This window comes from Pongo abelii, chromosome X (genome assembly GCF_028885655.2).
Source record: "Pongo abelii isolate AG06213 chromosome X, NHGRI_mPonAbe1-v2.0_pri, whole genome shotgun sequence".
In the NCBI taxonomy this organism is placed as follows: domain Eukaryota; kingdom Metazoa; phylum Chordata; class Mammalia; order Primates; family Hominidae; genus Pongo; species Pongo abelii.
Window position 1 is genome coordinate 44,005,701 of NC_072008.2, and position 26,346 is coordinate 44,032,046.

The following is a 26,346-nucleotide window of genomic DNA, read 5'->3' on the forward strand; positions in this document are numbered from 1 at the left end:
ATTTGGTGGTGACTAGTAGGACTAGTAGGACATGACTATCCCTGAAAGCACCCTGTAACTTTGTCTATAATATGGCTCTATCTGCATCCTTACCTGCCTGGACAACCTCAGCCCAGAACTACAGGAATCAAAGGAAATTAGAAACTTCATCCTCTGGAATAAGCACCGTGCCTGCCCCTTCTCAGGGCTCCCTCCACACCCTGCACTCTTTGGCATTTGAAACCCACAGACTTGCTGATATTCCCACTTGGTCAGGGCAGCATTGGCATAGTGGAACATTTCTTCGGGTTCTGTGATTTTTATAAACTTGTAATGGCTTTTCTTTGCCAGAAGCTGTGCAGGGAATGATCATTGAATTGTCTTGGTCAACTCTGCCTCTGTCCTAATGAATTCTTCTGACAGTTAAGTGTGCAGACATTGGAGGCGTGGCCTGTGACTTTCTGGAGGTTTTCTAATCAGTAGCCAATAGGATTTTCCTTCCTTGGGCTTTCATAATGTTTCCTTTCTTACCTACCTCCTCCTGTAGGAACGGAAATTTGTAGGTGGGTCTGGTCAAGTGAGCGAACGGATAATGGACCTCCTCGGAGACCAAGTGAAGCTGAACCATCCTGTCACTCATGTTGACCAGTCAAGTAACAACATCATCATAGAGACATTGAACCATGAACATTATGAGGTAACTCAGTTTAGTCAAAAGGAGCATATAGTAAATAGGCCTTGTGTCTTTTGCAGCTTCTAACCAGATATAATTCAAGCAGTAGCATAATTAATGCTGACATGTTTCCGCCTCAGTCTTCCAAATTACCAGCCTTGGTTGACCTACCTTGATCTGTTTTGTTGCCTCACAGTTGCCTCATTTTCTCGTTTTGTATGTTTTTACTGCTCAATGTTGTTTAGAAGTGATAAAGATGATTTTTCATGCCTGCCACAAACACTGCAGCTCACATTTGAGGTAATATTTTGCTTGTGTGTGTTTTAGTGCAAATACGTAATTAATGCGATCCCTCCGACCTTGACTGCCAAGATTCACTTCAGACCAGAGCTTCCAGCAGAGAGAAACCAGTTAATTCAGCGTCTTCCAATGGGAGCTATCATTAAGTGCATGATGTATTACAAGGAGGCCTTCTGGAAGAAGAAGGGTAGGCTGCTATTATTCATGTTTAAACTGTATTATATGAAGAAATCACACTCTTTTAGGATTATTGAACAGAAGGTATTGAACAGAAACAAAGTATTTTCAAACTGGTAGAAAAAGGATTAGAAATCTTGGTCTGTCAATTTCCTCATATCCTTGCCCACACATAATGACCCCAAGAGCACTTGTTGGCAATGGGAGGGAAGAAGGAGATCACATCAGTCATAAGGCCACCATTGCCCTGACTCCTGGTATCTGTCCTGCTTCTTACTTTTTATGAGCAGAGTGAGGTCAACAGGCACCATGGAAAGACCACTGCATTGAAGTTACACATTCCAGGACTTCGCTTGCTTGCTAGCATCAGTCTGTAGGTGTAAAGTGGTGACAGTAATACCTACCACTAAGGTGTTGTGAGAATTAAATGAAGCGGGATCTTGGACTTAGAAAGCTTCCCAGATATGGTGGCTACTATTGATAAGCATTCTGGTTATACTCATTGGATTCCCTCCTCCCACCTCTTCCCTGGATTGGGTCGTTCCCTCCAATGCAGCCCTTCTCTTTCCTCATGTATGCTAGGAGCCAGGGTCATCTTACCATTTTTGTCATGCATTGGCTGGTCATAAGCCCTTTATGTAAAGGTGATGGAGATGGGTCATTTTCTGTCTGTGGGTGAATAGACATCCTTATATATTCAGTGTGTGTATTTAACAAGACATAACATGTAGGGTTGGGGCCAAGACCAAGAGTTTAAGATTAGCCTTCATCTTAAAAAATAGTTTATATATATTTATGCGTGTATGGGTGTCTCTGATGAGCTTGGTCTCGATCTCCCATTGATTTTTCTCCTGGTTAAGATTACTGTGGCTGCATGATCATTGAAGATGAAGATGCTCCAATTTCAATAACCCTGGATGACACCAAGCCAGATGGGTCACTGCCTGCCATCATGGGGTAGGTTAGAGCAGGCTGTTCTGCATTTTCCAAATTGTGTTGATGTATTGGTGTGGATGCTGTCAAAGTATATTACTTTGGAATTAACCTCAAGCAATGATGAATAATGCTATCAAAATATATAATGTTTCCATGTGTTAAAATATTGCAGTAATGTTTCGTATGTAGCACAAGAATACTGGGAAACTTTACTAAAATTGACACCATTTTGAACTTGTACCCATGTATGTCTTTCTCTCATACAAAGCTTACATGTTGAGGATGGAGTGAAAAAAAGCAGCTAGACAGGCAGTATGGTAGCCACCCCTGCCTACAGGCAGAATGTCCACAGCCATTCTGAAATGAGAACTAACCGCTTTATTCTATAAAAACATTCTAAATGTGGGGTTTCTCGGTTTTATCCTTTTCTCCGTTCCAGATATCTGCTACATAGCAAATGTTAGTTGTTGCCCTGAGATATAAGACAGCTGACCAATTAGGAGGCCCAGTTCAGAATTGAGCCAGGCCTTGATTGGATGGCGTGGCAGTTTTTCTGGTGGGTCACTCTAGTTATCCTTCACCAGTGGTGCTTCGCTTAACCTCTGAAGTGTGCGGATGATCCAGGTCCTGGTTCTGTGTAGGGAAAATGAGAGCTTTTCCCCTCTGTTCTCATTTCGGCACATAGCTGTCCTACTCGATGGGGGCTGGGGGGTCCAGAGAAGGAAGTGGGATCCCCACAAAGGAATTGCTAAGGAGTTCCACAGCCTCCCTCTTGCCTGCCTTTTGGCCTCCTCAAAAACTATACAAATAAAAGGCGATTTATTCTACCACACTATAACAAAAGAACATAGCTTCAGTAGCAATCAAGTGACTTTTAGAGACCAGTGGTCTCCCCTTTACCCCTGGGAAATGCATAGCTCTTGCTCAAAGGGAAAGGAACTCATGCACATCATGTCATTGAAGGAAAATTACAAAGGCAAAAGGAGCAGACCCACATCCCAGGGAAGTTAGAAAGCAGGTTGTGCTGCTGGTTACTAACGAGACATTTTATAACCACTTCTCTCATTGTAACATATAAGAACACCAGCCTCCCTGAGAAAGGCAGGTGCTTACAACATAATGACTGTTGGAATAACACATCCTCTTCATCTCTAACCCTATTGGGCAGGAAAGGATATAGGTTGTTTGGGTAGTTTGACATCATCTTCTATATGCCAGAGAAAAGCAGGAGGTTCAGGTACAGGTTTCAGGAGAATGTCAGTTAAGACCAATTCAACTATGAATGGAAGAGCATTGATGTTTTTCTTTCCCTGGGAGTTAGATATAGTGATGTCTTCTGCTGTTTTGGGCTTTCTTTTTTTTTTTTTTTTTTTGGAAGTGGAACTCAATATTTTAATGATTTTACTTAAGATAAATAGTATAAAAGGAAAATGTTAAATGGTTGTGTTCTGTGGACAGTGGGGCTAAAACAAATGTAAAATAATAATAATTGGTTATAGAGGACCAAGTATAGAAGATGAGAGTTTCCTTGGAAACTGGGGAATAGCAAAATAATCTGTTTCTTAACTTGGCGATGTAGTGTTAAAAATTAAAGCTACCATTTATTGAGCACTGGTTGTGGGTGCAAGTTTTTATGTGTACAATGCTTTTGGGCTTTCTTCAGCTTTATTATTAACTAGGTTAGGGCTCAAATAACCTTCCAGGTGTTAATGGAGTTATTTAGGCAATTCTTAGAAAGTGATATTCTAATCTCTTTCATCTTGACACTTGCCTCCACCCTGCTCTTTGCTGATGGCCACAGCCACGAAAACCTTGAAGATAGGGGTGGTAATTGCCCAGCACTGTGTTTGTAATAAACTTTTGGAACTAGAAAGGACCTTGTACTTTAGAACTGTGAAATGTTTCCAACACAAAGCCAGCATGTTTAATTTCCTCAATAAAACACCAAAGTAAGTTAAAGCTTATTTATCCATAGTTGGGATTAGATCAAAGAGATTATTTCATTCATGACTTGAGATTTGACAGAAATAACCAACACTAACTGCCCTTTGGGAAGGGAACTGTAAAAAGTATACAAGACGAGTTGACTAAAAATGTTTTCAGATAAATAATTTAATCTTTTATCAGATATTGATGATTAAAAAATATTATATACATCTAAACTTACTGATTCTTGCATAAACCCAGAATCTAACTAAAATAATTAATAACAAGCTATATCTAACTAAAATAATTAATAAAAAGCTATAACTTAAGATGTTGAATCATGCAAAATTATGACTATCCCATAAAGTTCAATAGTTCAGATTTCCTAAATAGTCCACAGCTTTCTCTGAAATACTATTCTCTGCATTAACATACATCTTTGCTTCTCAGAGTGATCTCAAATGACAGCCCTAAAGGAACTGCCAATCCAATTTGAGGAACACTTTAATTTTTGGGTAGGGAGAGGAGGAAATACCTGTTTTTTGCACTGATCTACCTGTCCTTTTGGTCTTGAATAAAAGAAATACAAATTTAAAAATTTTTTAATGGAAAAATAATTTCATTGTCCTTTAGCTCATTTGGATTTTTGAAAGCTTTCTAATAATAGTATAACTAAGGACTTCATGTCACAATTCAATTCTTTTAAATATACATGCAGTTAGTAATATCAGTATAATAAATAGAATATATTTGATTAAAGGGGAGCAGGCAGGTTATAATTGAGTTTTACTGAGTTACTTTATTTGGGGACTATATTAGTTCAGTTTCCAGGGAAGCTGACTCAGAGCTGGAGATCTGGGTGCTGGAACTTTATTGAGAAGTGCTCTGGGGATGACTACCTATGGCAGAAGGATTAAGCAGAACTTGAGCTTCAATGTTTTCCCAACAAAGGCCTCTGCCATTCCCTTGGAAGTTCTGGAGCTGGGTTGCCCTTCAGAGTTGTCTTCAACTGCATCTAGGTCAGAACAACTCTGGGGAGGGGTGGGACCTTGAGCGAGGCATTCTCTGCTGCCCCGTCCAGTTACTGGGGAAGGTTTCAGCTGTGAGCTAAGAGTAACGAGTGCCTGGTCCCAAAGGGAGGCCTGGGGGGGCCCACCGTGGCCTCCACTACAGACACATGTTTATATTTGTTTTTCCAGCTTTGATAAAGTATTTGGCAGAAGGCAACAGTCATTACCAGAATAATCATTTAGCACAACATTCATTCATTCAACATTTGATTTCCTACTATGCGCCAAAAACCATGTTAAACTTTAGAAGTAAAATATTGAATAGGAGGTCACCTGTCATGTAGGGGATCACAGCCTAGCAGGGGTTTTGGACACACAGGCAGACCAAAGACAATATGGCATTTGCCCTAGTAGAGGAGGAGGGTCTGAGAGAGTTCATTTAATGCTGAATAGCTACAGGTTAAGAATACTTCAAAAAGAAAGGGCAGCTCTTAAGATAAACAGCTGTAACCTGATCATTCAATGTAACCTCTCTCTCCAGCTTCATTCTTGCCCGGAAAGCTGATCGACTTGCTAAGCTACATAAGGAAATAAGGTAAGAATTTATAACTGAAAAACAGATGAAAAAGTTAGCTTTGTATTGTGTTTTTGCACTGACAGTAGTAGAATAACATGAGGAAAAACACAGTACTTCACAAATATTCTCAAAATTCCAACAAACCAACCTTTTGTATTTTGCTACAGCCCTCTTGACCTAGCCCTTGCCCGTGTGCATATATTAATTTTACATGTTCGTGTTTATTTTACAGTGGTTAAGAGGTAGGATTTCCCTGTGAGATAGATGGAGAAAAATCATAGAAAATATTAGCTGTGAAAAATGCTGTAGAAAACGAATCCCAATCCTCTTTCAAGGCCATAATCTTTTTCTAAGATTCTCTGACATGGACTTTCTAAAAAGTATATTTTAACCTGTAGCAACTTGTGTACATGAAAGTATTCACTACTGATTATCTGGGACACAGTTCTGATGTTCCCTTATCTGAAAGCTTCCTAGTATAAAATTTATTTTAGGACAGTGGCTTTTTTTTTCTTTCTTTCTGCCTTTCTCTTCCTGTCATGGTATATTTGTTTTGTTTTGTTTTGGAATCCTTTGTTCAGTTAAAGTCTTACCTGAAGAGGTAAGCCTTTTAACATCAGAGTTATTTGGCTGTTGGAGGGATGCCTCTGGGTAGCCCTAAATCTTCTGCTAGCTTTTAAAGAGGTCCAATACATACACAAAAACATAGACTTTTCTCTGAATGTAATTAAAAAAATTAAACAGCTAACCCATTAGCAGCCATTGCTTTGGGAGTTACTCTGATGACTTTAGAAGTGGAGGAAAGGCTGCAGAATGAGTTCCTACATGTGCACACGGATTTGTTTATTTGAACAACCATGAGATTCAACAATCTCATGGTTTGCAGGTAAGCTTTACATGGAAGAAACTCCCAGCTTCAATTAGCAGGTTCTTCTCTGTTCACTGTAAGTGGTAAATGGTTGAATCTCAACAATCATGGGATTCAAACAACCATGAGATTGTGGAATCTCATGGTTGTTAAAAATAAACTCTACTCACTCAATAGAATGAGTAGAGATTTGGGGTCCAGTGATGGGGAATGATTTGTTCAAGGTTCCATAGCTAGTGTCTTAGTGCATTTGTGATACTGTAACAAAATGCCTGAAACTGGGTAATTTATGAAGAATAGAAATTTATTTCTCACAGTTCTAGAGGCCGGGAAGTCCAAGATTATGATGCCAACAGATTCAATTCAGTGTTTGGTGAGAACCTGTTCCATAGGTAGCACTTTCTCATGGTGCCCTCACATGGCAGAAAAGGCAGAAGGAGGAAGGACAAAAAGTGATGAAGGTGGTGTCCTCACTTGGAGGAAGGCAGAAGGGCAGAAAGGGCCTAGCTAGTTCCCTCCAGCCCATTTATAAGGGCACTAATCTATTCATGAGAGCAGAATCTTCCTGATTTCATCATTTCTGCAGAGACCCCACCTCAAAATACCATCACCTTGGAGGTTAAGTTCCAACATTTAAATTTTGGAGGGACACATACATTCAAATCATCGCAGCTAGCTTGTGACAAAGTCTGGAGTAGCATATAGCGCATACTTTTTCATTACACCACACTAAGCTGACATTTTCTTTTGGATTTCCTGCTTTCCCTCCTTATTAATAGTAAAATAAATACCAGCCTGTAGGTAGACATTTGGTTATGATTCCACACAGTGGCTGAACTTCTCAAAAGTTCTTGTAAGGCAAAACCCTTACTGAATATGTCATTGACAAAAACAGTGGTTCCCAGATCTGACTGCATCAAAATATCCCAAAGGATGTTTGGAAAATATGTTTTTATAAGACCTATAGATTGTGATTGAGTAGGTTTGAGGTGGGGCCTGCGTATTTGTATTTTTTAGCAAGCTTTTCAGGTGATTATGATAAGCAACCAGATTTAGAAACCAGCGAATAAGTTCAATGAGATGATTTGCACAGTGGCCTCTTTTGGTCATCACTTAGGTTCTGTTATTTTTATAGCCAAATTAATCAATCAGTGCATTGTTTTAACATCCTTGCCTTACCATATCTTTTCCAAAAGGTTTTAATTTTAAAGGGAAGAAGGGAAAGGGAAAGATAATTTCCTGTGTTTGTGTGAACACATCCTTGGCTCTTCTAATAATATGAAATACGGTAAATAATGACTTGTAACTATTATAATTGTTTTTAACATTCATGAATGAAAATTAACTACAAGGTAGGTTGATTGGATTTCAGGTTTCACTCTACTTTAATAAAAATTTTATTACACATCCAGAGAGTAAGTTAAGCAAGCCTGGTGCATTGGCTCACACCTGTAATCCCAACACTTTGGGAGGCTGAGGCAGGCAGACTGCTCGAGTGCAGAAGTTGAAGACCAGCCTGGGCAACGTAGAGAAACCGTCTCCACAAAAGATAAAAAAATTAGCCAGGCCTGGTGACATGTATCTGTAGTCCCAGCAACTTGGGAGGCTGAGGCGAGAGGATCACCTGAGTCCAGGGAAGTTAAGGCTGCAGTGAGCCATAATCGTGCCACTGCATTCCAGCTTGGGTGACAGAGCGAGACCCTATCTCAGAAATAATAATAACAGTAATAAGTTAAGTACTGTTGAGCTTTTTAGAATAATCATTGCCGATACTTTCATTTTCTAATTAACTCAAAATGTCTGAATTATTGCTTGTAACACCCTTGTGAAGTAGGTGTTAGAATCAGTCATCTCTTCATAGACTAGGCAAAGAGTAGGCTGAGGATGGGTTTTGACTGAACAAATATTTATTGAGTACCTACTATGGGCAGATTACTCAGAAGAGTAGAGCCTTACCCTGCTATTAATTAGCTGAGCAAAATCAAACAAATCTCTGCAGCTCCCTGAGCCTCGGTTTCCTCATCTCTGAAATGAAGGGCTTGAATCAGGCTGAGAGAGACAGACAGACAGACAGTTGTCTTGAGACTTCTTCCCATTCTTCCTTTCCTTTATGACTTTTTATGTATAATGTGAGCAGCTCTTTGAAGGAAGCCAAACTTCCTCTGACTATCGTGAAATTTAACTATCCACCTAAATATCCATCTAATGTTGCATGACATCATCTCAGGAGTGGCATTTGTCTCTCCCTTAAAACCTTCCATGGAAAATGGTGACAATAAGCAAAGTTTATAATCTGCCTCCTCCTCCTGATTTTATACATATGAGGTGAATGTTCTGGAAGTTATATAAATGGTTTAAGTGTGAGGATTTAGATAAATTTATAAGGTTACATTTTGTCCCACGTTATTCAGAGACATTGGGGGCGTGTCTTTAAAATATTTTCTAATGTAATTGGCAACATAAAATTGTATATTTCTAAATCTCTATTTCTTTATTACCAGTAAGCTTGAGCTCCCCCCGCCCTGCATAATTTTGTCTCTTCAGCTTTTAATACTTGTCTTACAGATTTGACTCAAACCTTTTGCCACATTTTTAAGCAAATATTTTTCCAGTTGCTTGTTATCCCTTAACAAATATTTTAGAGCTTTTTCAAATGTTTAAACTATATTAAAACTATAAAAGGTAAATAGGAAAAGTATATAACTGGATCAGTGTGAACCTATGCAAACAAATCCAGAAATAAAACCATTAATTTCTAAAACAGGTGATTTTAGTAAATTAGACCTTTTAAAAAATTCACCATGAGTAGTTGTGAGTTTAAAACGTATTTCGTTTCAAAAAGAGTTTATATAAGTACAACCACTAACTTTTTCAGACATGAAAATACCATGTTCTGGGCTAGTCATTTAGATAATTAATTATGAGAATAACCAAAGGCTGTGTTTGAGGTAACATTAGCATATTGTGCCCATCCCTCAGATACACTTTGAAATACTGTGGTCCACAGACCATTCTATCAAGTGACAAATTCCTAGACTGAAATGACTGTAGATACTTTCTGTATAGCATATCTTATGTTACGCTTAAAAGATGAAATGAGCTTTATATGTTTGTAGGTAATTAAAACACAAGTATAGGATAGTTAAAAGACACCATCACTTATACTATAGACTTATAAAAGGGATCATTTTAGAATTCTACGTATTCCAGAAAAGTTACATAGAATCAGTTCCTAAGACTGGCTAAACTTAATTGAATCCATTTTTCCCATTTTTATCTCGAGAAGATATCATATTAGGTAGTGAAAGAGGCAAAAATGTAAAAAAGAAAAGAATAATTCCATTGAATCCTCAAATTAAATGACTACTGAGGCATTGAAAGTCAATTTGAGTGCAGGGATTCATGGAAATGTTCATTTGTGCAGTTACGGAAGGCCATGGATTTTAATTTTTCTGTAATAAATCTGGTTGATACCAAGAGCTCTAGAACTCACTGTATTTATTCTATACCCATCAGTTACTCCTTCCCTAACTGTTTTTTTTTTTTTTTTTTTTTTTTTGGCTCTGTTTTATAGGAAGAAGAAAATCTGTGAGCTCTATGCCAAAGTGCTGGGATCCCAAGAAGCTTTACATGTAAGAAACTCCCAGCTTTAATCCCTAGCAGGTTCTTCTCTGTTCACTATAAGTAGTAAAGCAAAGCAGATTCTGATTTTTTGACAGTCTTATGAAGAGATTATAAAGCGATATGCTTAACTTGGAGGATAAACTTCAGCAGTCACAAAAAGGTCATTAAAAGCTGGTATTAGGTGCATGGAATTTCTGACACAGCAACTCCTTTGGGCTGTTTAAATGTTCACTAGATAACTGGCAGCCAATTGTAATGAGAGCCTAGAGCTGCAGGGATTATGTCAAGAATGGGTGAGATGGGTTCCTAGAACAGAAGTCCTGCCCCCAGTCAGTGTCACTTACCTGCTGCACAATTAAATTCCAGATATGTTATCATTTGTTGGTGAAGGCAAAGTAGTATGTACTTGACAAGAGAGACTGAATCTAGAGTCTCTTCCCAGGTCAAAGTCATACTAATTTATTTTTCCATGTGTGAACTCAATTCACAACTCATTTAGGAATATCAGTGCTTTCAATCCACCACTGAAAGCAATTAGGAGAATGAAATTATATCTTTTTGAAAAAAAAAAAAATAGAATGGCTGAGGGCTCTCTCAGGGGTTTGTCTCCAAACTGTTCAAATAATAAACTTTCTGAATGTGCCGGGGAAATTAGAGAAGGTTCTCTTATGTCCCCTAGGAAACATTTTCCATCTTAATTGCCCCTTTTTAGTGGAATTCCCATCATTCATGTTTCCAGCTTAGAAAAGGGGTTGGGAAAAAAGCCTTTCTTAGACATTTGTTTGTCTTCTGCCTCCTCCCTCCCACCCTTTCCTTAGCAATAATGCCTGATAGATGGGGAAGTAAAGTCTGTTATTAGGGACCCCAGAGATTTGAGCAGACCTTTCCACAAGCTGAATTGTTGGTGGGGTTTCCTATAGACTTAGCTCTAAAGACTTCAGAATCTGCATGGATGGATGGATACCCCTCTCTCCCAGATACTGGAATACTTCATGTCTTCCCTAATCAAGAAAATGGGAAGAGCAAAGTATACATGTTTTGCCACATGGTACTTCACAAAAGGCCATTGCTTGGTACTATCATGTTTCCCCTTAAGTGAGTTAGAAAAACAGGATCTTCTTTATTTTCTTAATGTAAACTTTTTGTTAAAGCAACGATATTGTTGACTTGCAGCATTTCAGCTTTGTTTTCTCTTTTGCATTTTCTTCCCCACTGAACTGCAGCCAGTGCATTATGAAGAGAAGAACTGGTGTGAGGAGCAGTACTCTGGGGGCTGCTACACGGCCTACTTCCCTCCTGGGATCATGACTCAATATGGAAGGTATTACGCAAGCACTACGCCAATTAATCCAAGACCTGTGCCAAATTTAAAAGGAAAAGCAGAGTTCAACGGGAATTCTAGAAATAGTTGTCAAAATCCGCATTTCTTATGTCCTAGATAATACTTGTGTATTTCTGGATGTCCATAGAAAAATAAGGATGTCATTACACAGAACAATAGCTGTCAGCATACAGAACAATAGCAGAACAGCGGGGAGGATTTCAGATGTGAACAGTGCTTTTGAGAATGAAGCAAGCTACAGTGTCCTCCAAGGGGACTTCGTGAGCTCAACTTGACATTTAGTCTCACATGACTGCCTTAGGCTCCTTGGCACCAGTCAACACAGAAGGACATTGGACGTGTTTATCCAACACTTCTGTCTTGCCAACAGAGCAGCATCAGCAGACAGTCCTCTTCAGGGGAAGAGTCCTCACTGTATACAGTTGAGGTGTGAGGAAATGACATCCACGTGGGGTGGGTCCACCTTGACCTAGAAGCCCCTTGCTCCATGGGAGCCATTATCTCTATGCTTCATAGGCATAGTGTCCGGTAACTTGCTCAGTTACAAGAGACACCACACTCAGGGAAGCCCAAAGTGATAGCCTCCTACCAGGTATTTACAATTCATTTAGAGTCCTCCCAGCCTGGATGCAGTTTACTAATGTGGGGCTGGGAGGGGAGGCCCTTTTAGCATAAGTGGTGTTGCCTCCATAGATGGCATTACACCTTAATCTGGTTTCCAGAGAAACAGAGCTAGAAAGTTAATACAAGGTCACATTTGTCCACTGAAAAGGAGGAAGTATTTATTAACCTTTTCGTTACAGGAGGTTTTGGTCTGTTTTTTTTTTTTTTCTTCTTAATTGAGTCAGATCGCCTTTGTTAACAATAGCAGGATTGATGAACTGGATTAGTTCTGGTATCAAAGTAGAAGTCTAGAAGACAAGACTAAGATGAGGAATAGATGAAGCCCAGGGTTCTGGAATTGGAAAAAGGAGTGCCAACGGGTTGAGATGAAGGCCATCAGGGTGGGGGGCAGGACGTGCAGCTTGGGACAGTTCATGAAACTAGCTGTGGACATGGCAGGAGTCAAAGCCAAGAAAGTTGGAGGGGACAGCTGTCCATTCAGTCCAGCCCTTCTTTGTAAGAGGAGACCCATTTCCTTGCTCTCAGCCAGTCCCCAGAGAAGTTCAGAGAAGCTAACTGTACAGAGATTGTTTTCTTAAAGAGACACACCCATATAATCTCTCAGGTCTCTCCTTTGCCAGAAATGACAGTTAACGTCCCTGTCTTCCCACCTGCCACTGCAGTTCCTCCTGACACACTGGGAGTGCCTGCAAAGCTGGATCTGTGGCTGTTTTCAAGAAGAGTGCACCCTCCCCCGAGAAAGACAGGACAGGGAGAAGAATGGACTGCCAACAGGAAACAGCAAAGAAATCTGATTTGGGGATTGAATACATGTTCTTATATTCCAGCTCTGGCTGGCTTGGAAAAGATCAACATCCCCTTTAATGATTGATGATCTGATGGCCTGATTCTCCCTGGCTTGAAAGTTCAGATCCTCTATGCAGACCCAGAAAGCAAAAAGTGGCCTTTCACCTTGGGCTAGGTCATATGGGTGTTTTTTAAACAGTCTGAATTTCTGTGCCTTCTGCAGACTAAATGAGGGCAGTGATTGGCTCGTTTACTCTGCCTACCTTCCCAAGTAACTCTGTGTAACCTCTTGGTTCCCTTGAAGGGTGATTCGTCAACCCGTGGGCAGGATTTTCTTTGCGGGCACAGAGACTGCCACAAAGTGGAGCGGCTACATGGAAGGGGCAGTTGAGGCTGGAGAACGAGCAGCTAGGGAGGTAAGCAGGAAAGCCCAGGCTCTCTCCCTCCTGAGTCACGGCAACGTTTTTGGCATCTGGTCTTGCTAGTTCTTGACACTGATAGAATCTGTATGTCCATTTCTCTGCCCCTCACTCATGGGGCTCATCTGTGGCTAGCAGGGCCTTGAATCTGTGGAAACTATACAGCCTCTTTTCATAATACCATGGTCACTTTCTTTCAGGTCTTAAATGGTCTTGGGAAGGTGACCGAGAAAGACATCTGGGTACAAGAACCTGAATCAAAGGTAAGTTTGGTGGCTCTGGGCACTATCTCTCCTTAGACCAATCATGGAACATAAAACTCACATCTCCCTTCTTCTAGCCTCTGATTTAATTATAGATGCAAGTATCCCAGGGGTCTCCATGCATGGATCTTGCAGAAGTGTTTTGTTCCTCCTTGTCAGCATGAGTTTTTTGCTCACGATCTGTGTTCCTTCATCTAGGACGTTCCAGCGGTAGAAATCACCCACACCTTCTGGGAAAGGAACCTGCCCTCCGTTTCTGGCCTGCTGAAGATCATTGGATTTTCCACATCAGTTACTGCCCTGGGGTTTGTGCTGTACAAATACAAGCTCCTGCCACGGTCTTGAAGTTCTGTTCTTATGCTCTCTGCTCACTGGTTTTCAATACCACCAAGAGGAAAATATTGACAAGTTTAAAGGCTGTGTCATTGGGCCATGTTTAAGTGTACTGGATTTAACTACCTTTGGCTTAATTCCAATCATTGTTAAAGTAAAAACAATTCAAAGAATCACCTAATTAATTTCAGTAAGATCAAGCTCCATCTTATTTGTCTGTGTAGATCAACTCATGTTAATTGATAGAATAAAGCCTTGTGATCACTTTCTGAAATTCAAAAAGTTAAACGTGATGTGCTCATCAGAAACAATTTCCGTGTCCTGTTTTTATTCCCTTCAATGCAAAATACATGATGATTTCAGAAACAAAGCATTTGACTTTCTGTCTGTGGAGGTGGAGTAGGTGAAGGCCCAGCCTGTGACTGCCCTTTTTCTTCCCTTAGGCAATGGTGAAGTGTCATTACAGAGCCTAGAGGCTCACAGCCTCCTGGAGGAAGCAGCCTCCACTTCGGATCAGGAAATAGTAAAGGAAAGCAGTGTTGGGGGTAGTGGCATGCAGACCCTCAGACCAGAATGGGGACATCTTGTGGGCTGCTGTCTCAGGAATCTCCTGACCACTTGTAGTTCCTCCGACTTTTCTAGACATCTAGTCTCAGTGCTAGCTTATTTGTATTTTTCCTCTTTCACTTCTTATGGAGGAGAGTGTTTAACTGAGTTAGAATGTTGAAACTGACTTGCTGTGACTTATGTGCAGCTTTCCAGTTGAGCAGAGGAAAACAGTGGCAGGACTGTCCCCCAGGAGGGCTCCCCGCTTAGCTCAGTGGGAGACCAACTACGACTGGCATCTTCTCTTCCCCCTGGAAGGCAGCTAGACACCAATGGATCCTTGTCAGTTGTAACATTCTATTTCAACTTCAGGAAAGCAGAAGTTTTCTTTTATTTTTTCCTATGACCATAGAATTAGACATACCTCTTAACTTACGTATGTCTTCAACATGGTTACCTCTGCATAAATATTAGCAAAGCATGCCAGTTTCTCTTAAGTACTGAAATACACATGATAAATTTGACTGTTATTTGTTGAGACTATCAAACAGAAAAGAAATTAGGGCTCCAATTTCCTTAAAGCAAGCTCACTTGCTTTAGTTGTTAAGTTTTATAAAAGACATGAAATTGAGTCATTTTATATATGGAAACTAAGTTCTCTATCTTAGGAGTAATGTCGGCCCAGAAGGGTGCCCACCTCTTGTTTTCACCTTTTACAAACTCAGATTTTTAAAAGCCCTTTCCAAAGGTTTCAGCCGTAAAATACTTCGTTTTACAATGTATCAACATATTTTTATTTAAGGGGAATTAACAATTGCCAGGGGAAACCAGCCAACCCAAGTTTATTATATCATTAACTTTATCATAAATTCAAACCTAAGTTGCTGGACCCTGGTGTGAGGACATAAATCTTCCAAAGTTTCGCCTATCCTAAGAGCTGCATTTTTCTGCTGCTCTTTACCTTGCATTTTAGCTAATTTAGGAGTTTTGAGAATGTATTGGATGCGCTCCAGTACATAAGGAGTTGCCGCATATTGTATCAAACTGCTTTGAGAAACCTCATCCCTAGTCTATTGCAGTTGTTTCTATTAGCTTACTGATTAACTCCGTCCTGACACACCTTTTGGGAAATGCTGATTTAAACTTCTTAACTGGCAACAGTTGGAACAGTAATCAGTTTGCTAACATATTTGAAGTCTTGAATGTTGAAGAACTCAGGTGATTTACCCTTTTCAACCTTTTGGAAAACGATTTAATTTATTCTAATTGGATTAACCCTATTAATCTATGGATTGGATATCAAAATGAATGCCAGTCCAGGTGTGCCTAGACATGAAATTGGAGCTGAGGACTCTCACCATATGCGAGTTCATCCAACATGAAGATACCATAAGCCTTTTCTCTGAACCAGAGAAATGAAAGTCAGTTTAAGAGGCTGATAGATCTTGGCCCTGTTAAGGCATCCACTTCACAGTTCTGAAGGCTGAGTCGGCTCCACTCCACAGTTAGGCCAAGAATTAGATTTTAAAACTTCATCTGTCTGTCCCAGTTAACTGTTAAATAAGGCCTCATCCTCCACTGAAGAGTATGGATTGAAGGATTGTGAACTATGTTTAGTCTGATTGTGAACTTGGTGCCTAATGTTCCATGTCTGAAGTTTGCCCCAGTGCTACACGTTGGAGTATACCTATGTGCGTGCTTTGCCACTGAAGTAAGAGTTTGCCTGTATGGTACTGTTTTGTTTGTTAATAAAGTGCACTGCCACCCCCGATACAGACTCGACTCCTGTATTTAGTTGATAGCTCTATGCAGAAAGTTCAATGGCTTCTTATAGCAGGAGGTCACAATGAGGCATTGTCCATGGAGGATAGACTTAGGAAATTGTTTAATACCGACTGCAAATTCTCAAAGTTGAGTTTGACTCTCATGTGTTATTGAGGTTTTCTGGGAACTGATTAAACACTGAAATACTGTAGCCTGCCTAACTGGGCCACAGATGTGGATTCTGGTCCAAGTTTTCTCACCTAATTAGCTTATGATAACTTAAGCAAGTCACTTTGGTTCTCTCGGTCTCCACATCTGGAAAAGGTTGGATTGCATTAGATGGCTTCTAAGCATTCTTTTCGTGGCAGCATAATGTGATCTATGCATTTTGTTGCCAGCACTGTAACTGTTTTTGCCTATTGGTATGCCAGGGGCAAAAAATTCAGTCTTTCTGTACCCTGGTTTACTCCTTGTCCTAGATTGGGTTCCCTGGAAACAGACTCTCAGATAGAGAGTCAGGGCAAAAAGTTTATTGAAGACAATCCTCGGGAAATACACCTAAGAGGGTGAGGAAGGCAGGATTGGGCAGGAGAGTCGACCTACAATGCAGTTCAACTACAGGTTCTAATGAGGAGCTAGGAAGACCCTTCAGAAGTATCCCTCTTGAGAAAAGGAGGTCTGGACTCTGTGACCCTTCATCAGCCTCCCCCTGAGAGAGGGTGTTACCTTGAGTAAGGCAGGTTCAAGGACAATTTCTAGTGAGGAACTGTAGCTGGGAACTTCGACCAGCCTGTATTCCCTGCAGATCCAGGGTGGAGCACTGCATTATCTACTTTATTCCCATAGAAAATAGAGAGTTGCCTTGTCATGTAAAAGACACTGTGGACTTGAGCTTTGGCTTTATAGATAGAATGGAGCTCTCTCTGTGAACCTATCCCTGTTAGGTAAGGGAACTTCTTTTAGAGGGTTGTATTTCTGCACTATTCTTTACATGGAAGAAAAAAAAAATCAGAATTGGAAGGAACCCTGGAAATGATTCAATCTCTGTCTCAATGAATGAGCCCCATCTACAGAAAACTAACAGAAAGATCAAAGGGAAAAATAAGCATTTCTAAAGAGGAGTCCCAAATTCAATGTCTTCAGGAGATGGGCAGCTGAAAACAAACAGCAGCAGACATAAGACATTTGGGAATACTGAGGACTGGCTGACCTAGGAAGTATGTGCCCTTCTAAAGAGCATTTATATTCAAATTCCTTGAAGATTGCTGACCAATTAAAACACATTTGGGGTGGGTGCGATGGCTCACACCTGTAATCCCAGCACTTTGGGCGGCCGAGGCAGGTGGATCACATGAGGTAAGGAGTTCAAGACCAGCCTGACCAACACGGCGAAATCCTGTCTCTACTAAAAATACAAAAATTAGCCCAGCGTGGTGGTGCACGCCTGTAATCCCAGCTACTTGGGAGGCTGAGACAGGAGAATCACTTGGACCTGGGAGGCAGAGGTTGCAGTGAGCCAAGATCGCGCCATTGCACTCCAGCCTGGATGACAAGAGCAAAACTCTGTCTCAACAAATAAAATAAAAGGCCGGGCACGGTGTGGCTCACGCCTGTAATCCCAGCACTTTGGGAGGCCAAGGCGGGTGGATCACGAAGTCAAGAGATCGAGACCATCCTGGCCAACATGGTGAAACCCCGCCTCTACTAAAAATACAAAAATTAGCTGGGCGTGGTGGCGAGTGCCTGTAGTCCCAGCTATTCAGGAAGCTGAGGCAGGAGAATCGCTTGAACTAGGGAGGCGGAGGTTGCAGTGAGCCAAGATCGTGCCACTGCACTCCAGCCCTGGTGACAGAGTGAGACTCTGTCTCAAAAAAAATAAATAAATAAATAAAAATAAAATAAAATAAAAAATAAAACACACTTGAAGGCTTGGTTCACATGTCCAAGTTGTCTTCAAGTCCTTGATAAAGAAGTGCAAGGTTTGGTTTTGCATCACTTACAAGTTCTTTTTGGATGTCTGATTTTCTGAGAAATAAACACAAAGACCAGCAACCATTTTGTAAAACTACCTGGAGTGAGTAGGAGAGGCCTGGGTTGGAGTGGCAAAAAGAAAAACAAAGACAGAAAAAAGTCTTCTTAGACCAGAAATCTCCCTTAAGAAATTACCCTTCCCCAGCCCAGCATACCGTGGCAATGTTTATCTCCTGCTATGTGAATGTCACGATTGACGAGAGCAGTGTCAGACTTTATTGGAAAAACCACATATTTGCAGTGAGATAGAAATCACCGCTCTTCTGTTAACATTTATTCTGTGCTATGATATAATTTCAGCAAACAGGACATCAACATTGAGTGTATTAATTTTTTCAAACTATACTCCTTGCTTTACACTGAGGTGGTGGTAAACATGCAAGGTATGCCCCTTAGCCTAAGGAAGCTGACTGAGACATTAGAGGAAGAGGATGAAAACAAAGGAAGGTACTAGGTAATAGTAACAGTTCTCTTTCCTCTATCAGAGCCCAGGGCTTGGCTCTCTTCCTTGATCTAGGCCATTCTTTTCAGAGTTTGAAGGCAAAAGCAGGTCTCAAAGTGACAGTTGATGTAAACTGGTTGTCTCAGCCTGGTGCCAAGTTTCTGAAAAGCAGCTTTGGAAGCCTCATGTGAAAAAGCTGGCTTGAGGAAACTTGCCATTCATTCAAGGTGGGCTGTGGGCCCTTCAAGTAAGACCTCCCCTTAATGCACGTGTGATCCATCAAAGGCTACTATTTATTTACACTCCAAACAGTAACACCTCAATGGGAACCAGGTTTTCCTATTAATGGGCCTCATATATTTTCCACAAACCACTGAGGTCTATCGGTGAAATAGAGTGGAAGAAAGAGGTGTGGGTGTGTGCTGGGGGATGGGGAGGTAGGGACAGGGAAAGAGACGAAGATTGGCGGGGGTGGGGTGCTTAAAGGTCCACAGAGTAGTGCAGTAATGAGAATCTTGATGGATTGATATAGGGCACCCCTGCACCTTGTGTCATTTACTTTTTACATGCCCCTAGATAAGTACTGTGGCTTGAAGTACCTGTCTTATAGAATTGATGGGAAAACGGAGATAATGCAGGTAACGGCTTAATGCAGCAAGCACTCAGTAGGCATCAGCTCTTCTCCATCGACCTTTTAGAACAGCAGAAAGGAAGCACTGCTTAAGTTTCGCGAGCAGTTATTGCCTTGAATTTCTTACAATCGTTCAACACCTACTTATTGAGCATCTACTATGTGGTAGGTAGGCACCATGCTGTGATTCAGCAGTGTACAAGACACAGCCCACCTCATGGAGCACACAGTTGATTGTAGATACTGTGGAACACATTAATTGTGGCTCTGGTCAGTGCTATTACAGAAAAGCATGAGATGCCAGGAATGCAGGGGAAGCACGATTTAAAAGGAAGTTACCAGAATCCTCAGGCCTCCATAAGCATCACTGTGTGGCAAGAGACTAAGGACACCACATAGTGAGACAGGAAGTAAAAAATAGAAACGGCATGACTAAATGGTAAAGAAAACCACATCTGCAACTAATAAGTGCTGACTGTTAAGTCCTATTTGTCCTACTGACCGTAATTCACCCCATCAGTCTTTTACTGTTCCCCTGTCTGCCCAGCCCTTCTCTGCACTTGGAGCTCTTTAACGACTGTGATTGACTATCTCCCAGCCCCTGTGCTAGGGGGCTGCCCCAATTTGTTTTAAAAGAGTGCCATCTTCTGGCCAATTAGTGTTGTTTCCTTCTAGTGGAAATCCTAAAGTAGTCAAGACAGCCTCACTCTTGGGGAAACTAAGAAGCGTCACCTCCACCCAGGATTTCCTCCAACACATTTGCCTGCACTCTCTTACTTTGTTTTCAGTTGTGACATGGATCAATATTGATATCTAATATTTGCAGCCTTTCCTCTGCCATAATCTCTCAGGAAGGTTTTTTGTTAGAACTTCTTGGTTTTGCAGCCTCTGTTGTGTGCATCTGGGTAATGGGTGAAGAGAACATTGATGGGAGATGAGACAGGTGGAATTGCTTTCACCTTAGAAAGGGCAGGGAAATAATCTGGGGAAAGCAGGAGAACGGAGCTGGGGAGAGGAGAAAGTTTCAGAAAGGCAACTTGGGGCCGTGGAGGAGTGCAGCTGGACAGAAGAAAGGGTTTTCCCTTGATTTTATTTTACTTTAAGTTCTGGGATACATGTGCAGAACATGAAAGTTTGTTACATAGGTATACATGTGCCATGGTGGTTTGCTGCACCTATCAACCCATCAGCTAGGTTTTAAGGCCCGCATGCATTAGGTATTTGTCCTAATGCTCTCCGTCCTCTTGCCCTCTCAGGCCCTGGTGTGTGATGTTCCTCTCCCTGTGTCCATGTGTTCTCATTGTTCAACTCCCACTTATGAGTGAGAACATGCAGTGTTTGGTTTTCTGTTCCGGTGTTAGTTTGCTGAGAATAATGGGATAAGAAGGGGTTTCCAAAAGCTGTTTTGACAACCTAAGGAGACGGAAGGAAAGAAGGAAGGAAGGAAGGAAAGAAGGAAGGAAGCTTCCTAAGTTTGGCTAGGAGTTTTGTGGTATAGTAAATATTTACATTACTTTTAAGATTTGGGCATCAAAATTGTGTTTCTTTTAGGCACTGTATAGTGCTGGGACCACCTTAGAGGTCCTCAGAGCACCCTAGGTTATTTGGGGCTGTACAAATTCAGAAAACATACACCTAATAGTGGCTGGCATCTGGAATGGTACATAAGCGTCCCATGGGTTCACTATACGAGATTTCAGTGGAACTAAACCTTGGCAACTCTGTCTTCAGCAAGATCAACATCTAAGCTGGTAAACTGTGTACCCCATGCCGGACATACACTGAATATGTAATACATCTGGCAGTGAATTAGATTTACATTAAGAAAATGAGAAAAGGAGGTCTGTTTGCCTGGTGTCGTGTATTCATCTGGCTACTATAGACTATTCTGTCACATCAACTAGCAAACATGGAAGATGCAGGTATGAGGCCCCTAGATGGGTCCAACGAGGCAGCTGTTATCAGATGGGCCTTATATTTAGACTGTGTAGAGCTGGCCGGAGGATACATCTGAAAGGTAAGTCCACTGAGAGATGGGGCCAGTTCAGACAGGCCAAAGGTAGTGAGGGTAAGTCAGCTTCTCTCTCAAGCAGCCTGACCACGTTTGCTATATCAGCCATTTTAATTTTGTTGGCTGTATTAATGTCCTATTGCCCCTGTAGCAAAATGGCACAAGCTTAGTAGCTTAAAACAACACAAGCTTATTATTTTACAGTTCTGGAAGTCAAAAGTTCAAAATGAGTCTTACAGGGCTAAAATCAAGGTGTTAGCAGGAATGGTTCCTTCTGGAAGCTCCAAGGGAGAACTCATTCCTTGCCTCTTTCTGCTTCCAAAGGCTGCTGGCATTCCTTGGCTTGTGGCTGCATCACTCCAATCTCTTGTTTCCATGGATGCACCATCTCCTCCTCACTTTGAGCCTCCTGCCTCCCTCTTAAGAGAACCCTTGTGAGTACATTGGGCCTACAAGGATTATCTCCCTATTTTATAATCCTTAATCACATCTGCAAAGTCCCTTTGCCATGTAAGATAACATATTCATTTGCCCCAGGGTTAGAACGTGGACATCTTTGGCCAGGCTATTATCTAGCCTACCACATGGGCCTCAATATTTTTGAAAACCAAGAGTTAAATGCCACAATTGGTCTGTCCTCAAATCCCTGCTGTTCCAGGCACCTGAATTTGGAGCAGCAAGTAGAATTTTTAATGATTTAAAACCACACGGATTCTGCCCTGCTTCCACCAATGCCTACCCTCTTCCCTATCACACACACACCCCAATATAGCTTCTATCCAGTTTTGTCTTCTACAAAGCCTGAAAAGGCTTGCATCTGGGATCCTGAGAAGCAAATGTACTTGTCTTACATAAGCACAAAACTAGATTCCAAGTCTGTACCTTTAATAAACGACACAAAATAAATTTCTATTCTTTAACCCTAATAACTGAATTTCTTTCAGACTCTGCACACAAACTGAATACTGGACTTTCACATGAACCTGCTCAGGCATCCCTTTAGATGACCAAGCCCCAAAGCAAGAGTATCCTACCGGGCACTTGCCAACCATTGACTTCCCAAAAGATCATCAGAAAACATGTCAATCAAGAAAAGCTAAGTTTATCAGACACATTGCATAAGGGAGAACATAGCATTGACAGTCTTACTAGTGTCTCAAAGTGGAAAAATTGGGGGAGGGTTCACAGGGTTTTCAATTTGGGGGTTGCTTTTAAGGCAGATCTTGCAAGGCAAAAAACTGGTTGGAATTGGAAAAGTTTATGATAGAGTAGTTGTGGATTGGTAGGCAAAGTAAAGTGGTGTTTTAAAGCGAGTCTTGATGAGCAAGCTGTTAGCCTTGATAAATAATCTATTTTTGTTACTTCAAAGCTTTGTATTCCAGGAGCAAGTATTTCCTGGGACAAGTAGCCAAGTTATTTTGACTGGCTCAGTATTGTTTAGCTTAGGGACAGGAAAGTCTGTTGGTTTCAGCTTCCTACATTTAACACACAACTAGGAATACTTATTATTCCTAAAGGCACATTCTGATTTCTTAGCCCTAAGAACTGTCTTTAGAAACAGATACTTTGTTAAGTCACCCTCTTTTGTAGGAAAGCATAAATGTTAAAAGCTCAGGTTTCTGGAGCCGGCTAGGCCTGGATTTGAATCTTGGTATTGAACATGCATTTTCTTATCTGTTAAATGGAGCTAGCTGTTCAGTTGTTCTGAGCATTCAATAGGATCACATAAGTGAAGTTGTTACAGTACTAACGATAAATGATACCTTTAAAGAAATAAAGGATCCCTTTGTGGTCTACTATGATTCCTACTTCAAAAATACATCTCAAATTACTTTTCTCCACTAGTAACTCCTCTCTGATTAGTGATCTCTTGCTAAAATGCCCTGGTTTCCCTTTTACTATACCACCCGAGCAGCCCAAGTAGATCTTTTAAAACTGCAAATCTGATCCTGTCAGTCCAGACTCAAGCCCTTTCAATAGCTGCTCAATGCACTTTGGATATGACGCACTGTGGCTCCCAAGGCCTCGTATGCTTTTTTCTGCCTGTTTCCCTACCCTCGTCTCTGGTCACTCCAATCTCCCTCAGAACCTTCCAGCCATCTAGTTTTCATAAATCCTCAGATATATCCAGTTCTTTTCTGTCTTGGTTCCCTCTCCATGGAAGGTTATTTTCTCCATTCTTCAGTTGGCTAAATCCCTTAGGTTATTTCCCAAGGGATGAAATAGCACTTCCTCAGAGATGCATTTCCTGAGGACCCCTCCCTGACAATTAATTCTCCATTACAATCTCTTATCACTGCTTTAAAAAATTATTTTCCATAAGTGATTTGGGTACAGGTGGTATTTGGTTACATGAGTACGTTCTTTAGTGGAGATTTGTGAGATCCTGATGCACCCATCACTCGAGCAGTATACACTGCACAATATTTGTTGTCTTTTATCCCTCGCCTCCCTCCCACTCTTTCCCCCCCAAGTCCCCAAAGTCCATTGTATCATTCTTATGCCTTTGTGTCCTCATAGCTTAGCTCTCACATATCAGGGAGAACACATGATATTTGGTTTTCCATTCCTGAGTTACTTCACAAAAGAAGATATACAAATGGCCAACAAACATATGAAAGAATGCTCTTATCACTGCTTTTGTTTTCCCTCCATAAAGATTCGAAATTACATATTTTTTGAAATGCTTGTTTAATGTCTCCCCAAATGATAGACCCCACCACAAATGGGTTGTATCTACGTAGAGATCTGGAGGCCATCAGTTCTCCAGTCAGAGGAACAGGAACTTGGGTGGCCACAGCCCCTAAGCTACTAGCTTCCATGCATTCAGTAACTGTATCCATTTACCCAGTGTGCCAAAACAAATGCAATCAATTTTTTTTTCTGTGTGATGTGATGTGAAAAAGGTTGGCAAGCACTGCCTTATGCCAGTATTTTTGGTATAGATAGAGAGATAAGCAAGTAGCGATCAAGGATCCAGGTTTTACTACGAAACATCGCTTGCATGAGAAAAAGTAAAACCCACTGTTATTTCCCAGGACCACAATTTCATATGGTGTCCAGTATCATAATGGTAATGACATACCTTCAAACATATCCAACTACAAATTCAAGTTTTCTGCTCTTTAATTATTTCACTTCCATTGTAACATGCCCTCAAAAGAATGAATTTAAATGAGCCAATTAGTAACCGAAGGTCAGTCTGGAAGAAATAATTGACAGAACCAGTCCTCAGATCTCACCAGGGCTCCTTGGATTTAAACTGGAATCCAAGAGAGAAGCATTTATTCATTATTTATTTCATCCGATCATTTATGACAAGCCTGGCCTCTCGGGGAAGCTGGATATCTGGCTGAAATGCAAAATTAACAAATTAAAATTAACAAGCACAGAAAAGAAAAAAAATCCAGTCTCCCTCCAGCTTACTCCAAGGGCTAGGACTGACACTGGGTGTACCCAGAAAGGGTGCTCTTGGCTTCTCAGAGTTGGGCTAACCTTCTCCCCACCCCCACACATGAATCCATGGTAAAAATTTCCGGTTAGGTAAAGAGAGAAGACAGTATTGGAATAATATAAGCGTCGTTTGGCATCAGGTGGGTGCTTTTGAGCACTCGGCAGATCACATCCTTCACGGATTGGCATCGAGGGAAATGAGGGTTCTGCACAGCAGTCCCTCTGAGACAGGGAGAAGGGGCCCATGTAAGGCACAATGCCCTCTCCTGGCACAGACTCAATATGGTGGGGTGTCCAGGGTGAGCAAAGGGAAACGACAGCCTTAGTGGTCAGGAAACAGTTAGAGGAGAAGATGGGCTTGCCACACAAGGACTTAGCCATCCTCAGTCTGGGTTTCAGGCAAACAGGTCCAGGGTGTCTTGGTGGGGATGGGTTGGCAGAGGATAATAGCAGGAAATCTAGGAAACACACACTTTTAGGCTCAGACAGGAGAGCCCTACACACAAGGAGCAGAGGATAAGGAATTGCTAATGGCTACTGGGCATGGAGCCTTGGTCCTGTACCCTGAGGCAGACCCATCTCTGTGAGAGGATGGGATCTGAGATCCAGTCCGAGGCCTGTGGTCTGCACTGGGCACCTTAACTACCCTGTTTTCAGCACAGATCCCTTTGGGGCAGGGATATGGCTGGCACCCAGGTGCTGCTAATGTCTTGCTCCCTGGTTGAATATGACTTTTTGCATGCCTGCTGAATACTGGGCCCTTGAATCCACCTGGATTAGCCTCTGCAGAACCTTGATTGAATAATCTGCCAGCAACACTGGGACCCTGCTGCTCTTCCCTGCCCGCCTATCTGGTTCACCCTACTAAGCTGGGCATATGGTGTTTTTGGCACTGCCAGCCCGGATGGGTTGGGGTAGAGAAAGAGCCTCACTGGACCCAGGTGACTCTCCTCTCCTTGGCTTCTCAAACAAGGAAATTCTGGAGCTGAGTGGCTAAAGACAAAATGTAGAAATTCTCCAGGCGGACAACAGGATAAGACACCTAAGGCAGAGGGAGTAGCACTTCCCGCAGGTACAAGCCCCAGGGAAAGGTTCTTGGGCCATAGTCTGCTGGGTGGACCAAAGGCCTATAGAAATTATCAGAGCCTTCCCCGCTTTCCTATCTTTATTCTAGTTTTTTCACCCATCCACTTTTTCATAGAGCCCTTTCAAATAGGGAACCCAACCTTCTGAGGTCAAGCTATGAAAAGCATCATTTTAGCATGCCTGCTGACCCCTGGGAAGCACTGGACATATTTGGAGTCCTCTTCTTACCATCAGCAAGATCTTGAAAAAGGAGGCAGTCACCCACTGAAAGTACTCCAGAGGAAATCAAGGAGAAACATGAGGAAGAGCTGACATTAAGGAGGCCGGCAGAAAGAAGAGTTCAGAGGGTGATGGGGAAGGAAGAATCATTGAGTCCCACAACATCCTGAAGTCACCTTGTGCTGGTGTTGCCCAGAATTTCATCTTTGGAGTAGACTTTTTCCCTGAGTTGACCACAATTTGATAAAGCTTATTTACACTAAAGTGAGACTTGCCAGGAATCCATCTGGTGGGCCAAAGGTGCATTTTGATAGACCCCAGTCTAA

The 26,346-nt window shown here is 41.6% G+C and overlaps 1 protein-coding gene across 2 annotated transcripts in view; it reads left to right on the forward strand.

Moving 5' to 3' along the window:
* MAOA (monoamine oxidase A) overlaps positions 1 to 16,154 on the forward strand; it is a 138,012-nt gene extending 121,858 nt beyond the window's left edge. Inside the window, exons 8-16 of one of the 2 annotated variants that reach the window (XM_054543972.1) lie at positions 527 to 676; positions 980 to 1,139; positions 1,990 to 2,086; positions 5,543 to 5,596; positions 10,021 to 10,078; positions 11,294 to 11,391; positions 13,127 to 13,238; positions 13,442 to 13,504; positions 13,703 to 14,148. In XM_054543972.1, the coding sequence (XP_054399947.1) occupies positions 527 to 676; positions 980 to 1,139; positions 1,990 to 2,086; positions 5,543 to 5,596; positions 10,021 to 10,078; positions 11,294 to 11,391; positions 13,127 to 13,238; positions 13,442 to 13,504; positions 13,703 to 13,849 (939 nt within the window). In that variant the 3' untranslated portion in view covers positions 13,850 to 14,148. 2 annotated transcript variants of the gene reach the window in all.
* Positions 16,155 to 26,346: the final 10,192 nt, after the last annotated feature.